The sequence below is a fragment of the Pinus tabuliformis genome, chromosome 2_2 (assembly GCF_031772625.1).
Source record: "Pinus tabuliformis cultivar Carrire ecotype Pingquan chromosome 2_2, CPIR1, whole genome shotgun sequence".
Lineage (NCBI taxonomy): Eukaryota > Viridiplantae > Streptophyta > Pinopsida > Pinales > Pinaceae > Pinus > Pinus tabuliformis.
The window spans coordinates 927,128,239-927,137,839 of NC_142300.1; the positions used below are offsets into that span (position 1 = coordinate 927,128,239).

At 37.2% G+C, this 9,601-nt stretch overlaps 1 protein-coding gene across 1 annotated transcript; it reads right to left on the bottom strand.

Moving 5' to 3' along the window:
* Window positions 1-6,038: 6,038 nt before the first annotated feature.
* Window positions 6,039-7,814, bottom strand: LOC149196134 (methyltransferase FGSG_00040-like). The gene has a single exon (XM_089408186.1). The coding sequence runs from the start codon at window positions 7,812-7,814 to the stop codon at window positions 6,039-6,041; it is 1,776 nt and encodes a 591-aa protein (XP_089264312.1).
* Between the last annotated feature and the right edge of the window lie 1,787 nt (window positions 7,815-9,601).

Below are 9,601 nucleotides of genomic sequence, written 5' to 3' on the forward strand. Positions count from 1 at the left end.
CAGGATCTTTGTCTGGATCTGTAATCTTCAATATCGGAGCATTTGTAAGCAATTGTTTCAACTGTTCAAAACTAGTTGCATATTCCTCTGTCCATTCAAATTTATTCCCTTTTCATTGCAAGGATGTAATAGGATAGGCAATCCATGAGAATTTCCTGATGAACCACTTGTAGTAACTCGCTGACCCCATAAATGATTTGACCTAATCTACATTCCTAGGAGTTGTCCATTCCATGATAGCTCTGATCATTTTAGGATCCACTCTTATGCCTTCCTTGGAAACTACATGCCCTAAGGAATGTACTTCTTTCTAAAAGAAACTGCATTTACTAAGCTTGGCATATAGTTGATGCTCTCTCAATAGTTTCAATGTTGTTGCCAAATGTTATGCATGTTCTTCCTCATTGTTAGAATATATCAATATATCATCAATGAACTGTAACAACCTTGGTGAAAATTCCATGTAATAAAAGTTAATAAAGACAAAATAATAACCACGGTTTATGGGACACTTATTCCAAGATGAATGTTGGGAAAAACATCCTAGTGTGGGTGTTCATCAGTTCATTAATGGCTAAGGAAATTGGCAAACGCAATGACAAAGGATTTGGAAAGGCAAAATGTCATTTTTGGCACATTTATTTATGAAAATAATTGAAATTAGGAGAAAATGGAGGTGAAAGGTCACAGGTTGCATGTGAGGAGGAAAATGAATGAAAATAATGGAAAATGAAGAAAATAGAGGCCTAATTGATAAAAAGGTTTCTAAGAATTAGTTTGTATCAATTTTTTCAGTTCAGTTTGGAGCTCTCTCATTATTCTGTCTCTCTCACTCTTGGACACTTAGAGTTTTCTTGGAGAATTTTGGAATTGGATCAAGAAAGGAAAAGAAGGCAAGAGGAAGCAGAGATCAAGCAAGGAAGAGCAAGATCAAGCAACTACAACAGTATTATTTTCAGGTATCGATTTGCATGTGTATTTTCCTTGCTAGCTTTGGCATGCATGGTATTGCATGTGGTTCTTTTGCTATTATGGCATGGGTTTTGCCAGGTGTAACCATGTTTTCAGCCTAGCCTTGCCATTTCTGGATAGCCATGGTGTGATGGGCTTCTCACGTTTTGGTTGAGATGGATTACCAGATGGATTTGAAGCTACGTGAGGTGGATCTCCGAATGATAGAGCACATGGCCTAGTGGTCGCTGAACCGGACTATTGGTCACGGTAAAGCCATTGGCCTAGTGACCCTTGAGCCAGATTGTGGGTTGTGGTAAAGCTAGGATTGCGTTGCCTCGATGGGCCTAGGAATCCTTGTTGATGAATGGCATGATATATAGTAAAGCCAAGAGGTGGATTGCTCTCCATTGGGCCTAGTAATCCCGGGTTGGGATATGCAGTAAAGTTTGGAGAGTGGGTCTCGGTTTAGGGCCTAGTGATCCGGTGTGGATTGTGGTAAAACCTGAGAGACTAGGAGACAATAAAATTCCTCACGGTGTAGGTGGAGAAATTTGGTGCCATCCATACTTGTTTGGCCTAGTGATCGGGTGAAGATTATGGTAAAGCCAGTTATTATATGTTCATTGTGTTGGCCTAGTGATCCGGGATGGATTATGGTAAAGCTTAGTTTCTATTGATGAGGGTCAGGTGGTTTAGCCTCGGGATGCCCCGGTTAGTTATTTTGGTTTGAGTCCCACATTCATGCTTGGAATATGGCACGAGGGTGAGTGGCTGAAGAGATATTTGGCTCAACCATTCTATGGTAGGGTGGAACGTGGTAGTCCCATTCCGGGTTTGGATTTTGCATCATCAATATGAGTTTATTTATCCATGTATTTCTATGAGTATTATACTAGTTCATATGTGGATCATATGGTTGTGATTTCATTGGTAATTATGTTGCTATTATGTTGGTTATGTATGTGTTTTGTGACAGTGGTTATGTATGGCTCTCATCAAGTTTTTACTTATAAATGAATGGACAATGTATCTATGGCCTAATAGATGATAATGCAGCAAATGATATGATGGAACAATGGTTCTTAGAGATTCTAAGATAGTTTGAGATTCATACGCTTAACTCTATTGTTTACATTTGTAGATTACATATTTGTGATATGTTTGATATGCAATGTTTGAGAGTGAAAAAAGATTAATATTTTCTTTTTAAGCATCTAAAGAATCACATTTTCATTATGGAGGTTAGAAATATAAACAAGAAACAAGGTGACCATCTTCAAAATAAACTATAATATCAACAATGAAAGTCAAATTAATGATATACATATATTTATATATATCCAATATTAACTTTTTAAATATAAAATTAATTACACAACTCCCTCACATTATTCACCTCTTAGCTTCATAAGTTGATATTGGTCTTCATTGTATTTAAGTTTATGGTAATTTGAACTAGTTTTTTCATTTGAAAATCATAGATTGGTCTTGATATTTATTGTCTTTAAATTTATGATATTTTCTTGTTAATTTTGTTGTGAAATTGTGTGGGATGTCTTAGATGATATATTTGAGTAGTTGTAGCATGTGTAATTCCTATGTCTCATGATTTTTTCACAAGCTAGAATCAATTTATTTATTAATAAATGCAATTTACATAATTAAAACTTACAATATGAGAAAAAGGTGGGAACATAAAACAATTAGATTAAGATTTTTGTAATAGTGGTCCTTTTTCCTCCCTTTTTATTTATTTATTTTTTTTTTATTTTTTCTTCTGGGCATGTTCTTAATTCTTTCTGAAGTTAAGGATTTGTTGGAATTACAGAGTTGGGTTATGTAATCTATATAATCTAGCTATCCTACTAATTTCAGTGTTGAGTTCATTTTGCATTTAAAAATGCAATTTAGCAATTTAAATAACAAAAACTTTAACTCTCGAAGAATTATAACACAATATTCCTAAAATAAATAAATATATAATACAATTAAATCATGTCTTTTTTAATTTAAAAATAATAAAGAGTAGTATATTTCCTTTTATCTCCTTTATTTTTCTTTATTTCATTATTAACTCGAACTTCCATATAGATTCAATGTCCTATAAATACTAATAACATCCTAACACTTATTTTATAATACATTTCCTTGCTTAGGATGCTAGGCATAATGTTAACATACACATATATAAACCATAGTTACCAAGTTCGAATTTGAATTATGCTTCTTTCGACACCTGTCAGTAACTAAAACTGATTACCTGACCTTACACCATGGCTTCATAATTGTAAGACCTTGTATTTTAAAATTATCTTTACTATTTCATCTTTGGTTGTTTCTATCCCCATATCATTCATGTAGCAAACCTGATTTGTACTAAAGCGTTTATTTCTTTGAACTGTACAAGCTCACCTTCATCCAACTAGCAAGTTTAATTTTCATAAATATATCAAGAGATCATTGGATGATGACTTCAAGATGGTTGTTGGAATAGTGAAGTTTCCTTTGTTAACAAAAGTTTTGGTCTTCCAAGAAAACTTTGCTTTGTCATCCCCCTAGTTATTCTGAAAACCTCCTCTTTATTTTTACTTAATCCGCAGCCTTCATTGCATTATCTATAGTCCTCCATTGTGGGCTTTTGCTGTAATCTTTTTGCTTCTCAATGTGTATGGTAAGTCTTCAATACTCTATCTCTGCTTCCAATGGCTTCAATCTGCATATTCTTAAAAGGGGTTTCTGTTGTTGTTTAAGGTAACACCCTCTTTTTGGTTGGATTTATTTCTGTGAGCAGGGTGGTATTCATTCTTTTGGCTCTCTTTAGTTCCCTTAGTTGTAAGTGCACAAAAATCTTGGACTAATATGACACTGAATTATTGATAATGGGAGTTAATAATCATGACAATTTTTTTGATTGAATTCTTTGGGTTTTATGTCATTTTATCTCCAAAATATATAGATAATTTTGTTGGTTGGAGCAAATCTACAAGTTATAATAACAGATTTTGCCTTAGAAATTCAAGGGAGACATGCTGTAGTTAAAGGAACCCCCTTATAAATTCAAGGGAGACATGTTGTAGTTAAAGGAACCCCAACTGTGCAGCCAACAAATAAACTGTTTTGGTTCAATCGCCCTCAACTTATCCTTTTCTTGATCCATTTCACTCTTTTCCAGGTATCAAAATGATTTGCATTCTAAATTTCAATTAACAAATAGTATTTCTAAATCCTATTCACTGAATATTTATGGGAATACCAATTGCTTAATGGTTAACTTACGTTCTACAGAATGCTTTCCAGCTTGCTTTCTCCTTGTGGATATGGGTAAGCACTATGTTCATTCAATGAAAGGATAAATTCTTGTTTATAGAATCGTAGGATTTACTATGGTAACGATGGTAAAAGTTGTAGTCTCAGGTACCCTAGATCAATTTCAGTTTATCTAGCTAAATTGGTTCAATTCTATTGCATCCCTACACCATATTTATGTTTGACTTTATATGTTTGCAGTATGAGCTTGTCTGGAAATCATGTTTCCATGAGAGGCTTGATATCACCATAATTAGAATTATGATTGGGTAAATATGTTCATTATCTAAACATATAGAGTGTTATGGTTGTTTAATTTTTAAGTTGTCAAAGAACTTTATCTTGCCTAAAATGTAAACAGAGCTCATTCCAATCAAACAGGCTATAAATTTAGATTTGTTCTTTCCTTTTCATTTTTATAGCTTCATTATTGCTCATTCCAATCAAACAGGCTATAAATTTAGATTTGTTCTTTCCTTTTCATTTTTATAGCTTCATTATTGCTGCTTTGGTTTAGTACTAGCTTATTCTCATGCAGATCCAGTCTGTATAAGGAGAATATTGACAATAACCATATTTTGCATTTGATAAGGATTACATTCGGTTATGTGCCTATGGTTGTTGTGCAGCTTCTATGTAGCTACATCACACTTCCACTTTATGCATTGGTGACCCAGGTGAGTCTTTCGATGTTCATTGAAAATACAATCAACTTTGGGTGTTTGAAAGGATTAATTGAACTTCAGAACATATTCAATTATATAATACAAATTGCTAAATTTACATAGGTCAAGTCTTCACTACTTGTTTATTTACCTTATTTACTTTGTACAGAAGACATATATAGTCCAGCCATACATTACGTGATGCTTAAATATCTTATCTAGTATTTATAAATTTATAGATAAAACATCCCTTTAGAATTACAGAAACACATAGTACACAAATTTATCAGAGAAAATAAGAATGCTTCTTTTTGTTTTTTTAAATTAATTTCTTAGCATTCTTACTTATACCAAAAAAGGGGAGAAAAAGGCACAACAATGATGTAGTTGTGTGTGGGTGTGTATAGATACATGAAAAAAACATAATTTTTTAACAAGCTTTTTTTCCAAATTGTACAAGTGCTTTGTTTTGGTGAGTTTTAGGATTCTTGAAATAATTCTGCTTTGTGTAATCCTCATGTATGAAGAATCATGTTTCACTCTATTGAAGACTTGAGGTAAAGTCTCAAAGGGTTTTCTGGGTTAGACAAATATTACCACTCTATCGTATCCTATATAGAATAGGATATGTAGTAGCATTAAAAACTGCATAGAGATTAACCACCTCTATATCACAAATCCAAGTCCAACCCATACTGCTTCGTAAATGTATAATTTAACCTACTAAAAGTTACACTTTACATTCCTTCATCTGCCTATAAAAATATACCAGCGTTCACCCATGCCAAACAATTGTCCACGTCAAAATAGGGCATCAATGCCAAACACACCAAACAGAAGATTTCAAAACCATTTGAGCATTGTATTTAGCGTTCATCCATGCCAAACAATTATCCATGTCAAATCAGGGCATCAATGCTAAACACTGAACAGAAAATTTGAAAGACATTTGAGCATTGTATTCAACCTTAGTTTAACTCTTATCTTTGTCGCATAACAGGGATATCACGATTTAACTAATCACTTTGAATGTTTCAAACAAAATACGCCTATGCCAAACGTCTTGCAAATCGAATATGATCCCGAAGTAGCCGGGAAAAGGGTGGTGTCCTCTTACAATAGTCCATGTACATACTTGACGACAGGGACAATTTCTTCAGCCTGTTCGTTTATATAATGGAGGAAAAGCGCTTGGAAAGCCTCTTCAGAGTGTCTACCAAACACACTGATCCATGCCTCTCTCACCTGCTCTGACACGTACTGCCTAATTAATGCTTCATTTTCATCCCCTGCACAAGGTTCACAGTTCTTCAGCAGCCACATTGACAGGTTGAAATTTCGAAAGTCCGAGGGATCAATGCTTTGAATGGCCACCATAAGCTTTAAAGGATGGCAGCTATTGAAGATGATGGGTACGAAGCGTTTGGACTGTGCTCCTGCCAGGTATGAAGACATAAAAGATGCGCGAATCCAGTTATTCTCTTCTTCAGATAGCTGGGATCTCCCAATGAACCTCTCTGCCTCTAAAGCAAGCTCTTCGAATTCTGTGGATGCTGGAAGATCCACATCGATAGGTTGTTGACCAGAACTTGTAGCCATAAATTCCTCCTCTGCTTGGTCATGCATTTTCTCAAACCGTGCAGTAATTATAGGCTTCAGAGATGTCCTCAAGGAGTGCTCCAGAACGCATCTTCGGCACTTGCACTTGAAACCCCAGTACTTGCACCTGGCTTGGCACTGTAGGAAGGGAAGGAGGGGATCCAAGTAAGGAGTGGTGATCTCTTCTCCTCTCTCGATGGGCTTGGAGGCATGAATAAACATGGCGCTTCCTACAAACCACTTGCAAGAGTTCGGGAGGCAGGAATGGTTAATGAAGGATGGCAGTAGCCAAAGACCGTTAAAATTATCTCCCTGCGAAAATAATATGGTTTCAACTGTTTTCTCTTTTGAAATAAACTTAAATTCTTTACCTACACCAAAAGAGTTCAAAATTACAATCTCCCGAATACGCTTATCATCCAGGGGTAAATTTTCATTTTCTTCTCCTTGGCCCTCCGTCTTAAACAGATCAATAGCTGGAACCTCCAGGCTAGTGGACGTGGACGAACCATGTAAACTATAAAGCTGGTGGAGCAGTCTCTGTGATTTTCTGGCTTGACAGACCACCATGGCGACAATATATTCTCGAGACGCTGTGTTGACCGCGTTCTGCCTACCTATGATGGTGGCAAAAGCGCTCCTATAAGTAACTGCGACAGCGTTGCTCACCAACAAAAGCTCCCCGCTCCTTATTTTTAGGGTAGCGTAAAGTCCCTGACCGCGTCCGTCTTCGGTCATTTCGATCTCCACATTGCCCACGAACTCGGCTAGTTCGGGAGGAGAAGACATAGATTCTCCGAGTAAGTAGTCGGAGATGTCATACTTGCCATTCAGTCTCTGGGCATACAAAGTCATGGCCCGGCCTAGCGCCTCTTTTATTTCCGTCTGCCCAGCGCTAGTCCTGTACGCCTGCTTCAAACATTCGCATGCCGCCCTGTAATGCCTCAGTCCGAGCAGAGCACGACCTTTCCTGTAGAGCGCTTTGAGATGGCCGACATCGATTCGAAGGGCCTCGTTCGAATCCTCCAACGCCAACTTGAATTCTTTTATTTGCAACCACGTCTCCGCCCTGTTGGAATAAGCATGCAGAAGGCCCTTAACAATCTGATTATCACCATTGGAGTTGGAGGGGTTCTCCTTAAGCTGAAGCTGAGTGACATCAATGCATTTCGTGTAATGCTCGACTTCCGCGACCCAATTTTGTTCTCTGAAGCACCTGTTGCCTTCTTCTATCATGTCCTCCAAATCAAGATGCAACAATCTCTCCACCGGCTTCCCTTTCCGAGTCATGAGATTCACAAAGTTGGCAGGGTTGTCCACGTGTACGGTGAAGCCACCGTCGTCAGCAATCTTTAAATAGGGTTCCTTGACGGCTCTCTTCTCGAGTCTCTCAGAGGCATCTCGAAGGAGGGCTCTCTTTCTCGAGTGTCTCCGAGGTTTCTTGGAGAAGGGCTCTCTCGAAGTCTTGCAGGAGGGATCTCTCCAAATCGTTCCCAGAAATAGGTGGAAGCGAGGCCGCCATTAAGCGATACACGTCTTCTATCCACACCTTGCTCTGGTTCTTCTCCGCTTATACCCAGTTATTTATTTCTTATAACATAAAGAACCAACCAAACAATTCCTTGGAAAATAATGATCCAGTCTTTGCGTTTCCATCGGCACGCACTAAACACATCATGGGCAACACATATATCGGCATTTTCCTTTGCATCCACTAAACGCATCATGGGATAAGCAGCATGTATATCGGCATTTTCTTCATCATATATTAAACGCATCATGAAATAAGCAACACGTGTATCGGCATTTGCCTTGTCATACAATAAGCACATTATGGGATAAGTAACACGTATATCGGCTTGCTTTTGTGAATAAAATTATAAAATTGATCTTAGAATGTGGGAAGGGAGAGCTTGCTTGTATCTATGTTTCTTAATTAGCATTTGCGTAAAATGTTTCAAAAAAAAAAGTCCTAAGGCACAAATTCTAGAAGCATTGTGATATAGATAGATTCATTGAAAATGCAAAATTAGTAAGTGAAGAGTAAAGAACTAGTACCTAATGTCCATTGCATTAAATAGGTTTTGTTCTTTTTGGAAAATTTTTGGCTATGACATCTTGCCAAAAAACTTTCCATTTTTAGCAGGCTATGGAATGACTTCAACTAGAAGGAGACAATACTTGATACTATTGCAGGTATTGAGGGGAGCAAAATTTCGTCCTCATTAGTAAGATGAAAAGGGCAACAATAAAAGAGGAACTAAGAAGGGTTAAAGAGAGAAGAAAGAGAAGCCAGGTTCTTGTAATGAGGGAAAGAAGGACTTAGCCACATCAAGTGCTTCAAGTGTCAAAAGTTTGGGCACTTTGCTTCCAATGTCATCAAAAGAAGGTGAAGGGCAAGCAACAACGCCATAAGCAACTTGCAAGGAGTGAAAAAGCATCAGCACCAGTGGATGAGCTTTCTTCCATTCTTGAGATACACTTCTCAATGGTCTCATGCCCGTCATCTAACATCATGTTTGATGTCAACTGGTATGTGGACAGTGGAGCTTGCAAACATACACCTCTAACAAGAGTACCTTTAGTAGAACTTGGTGATGATGCCACGTATCCTATTGCAAGAGTGAGATCCATCAAGTGATATCCTTAAGCTTACTAAGTTATTGATGTTTTGTATGTAAGAACTTTAGGGCATGATAGTGAGAACTTGTATGAGCTTCGACAAAAGAGACTAGGTCACTTGCTCTAGTAAATGTTTACAATCTTGCAGAACATGGTGTGGGGATTGCCAATCTTCAAGGCTGAGAAGAAAGGGGTGTGCAAGGGTTGTGCACTTGGCAAGCATGTGAAGGATGTTTTCCTAGTAGTGAACATAGGTCAAGAGGGGTTTCTGACCCAATCCACTCAAATGTATGTGGGCCCATGTCCTCAACTTCCTTATCAAGTAACATTTGCTACAAATATTTTATTGATGATTCTTCTAGGAAGTCATAGACTTACTTCACGAAAACCAAGGTTGAGGACTTTGAGAAGTTTCAAGAGTTTAAGGGTCTTGTAGAAAATCAAATAGGTATAAA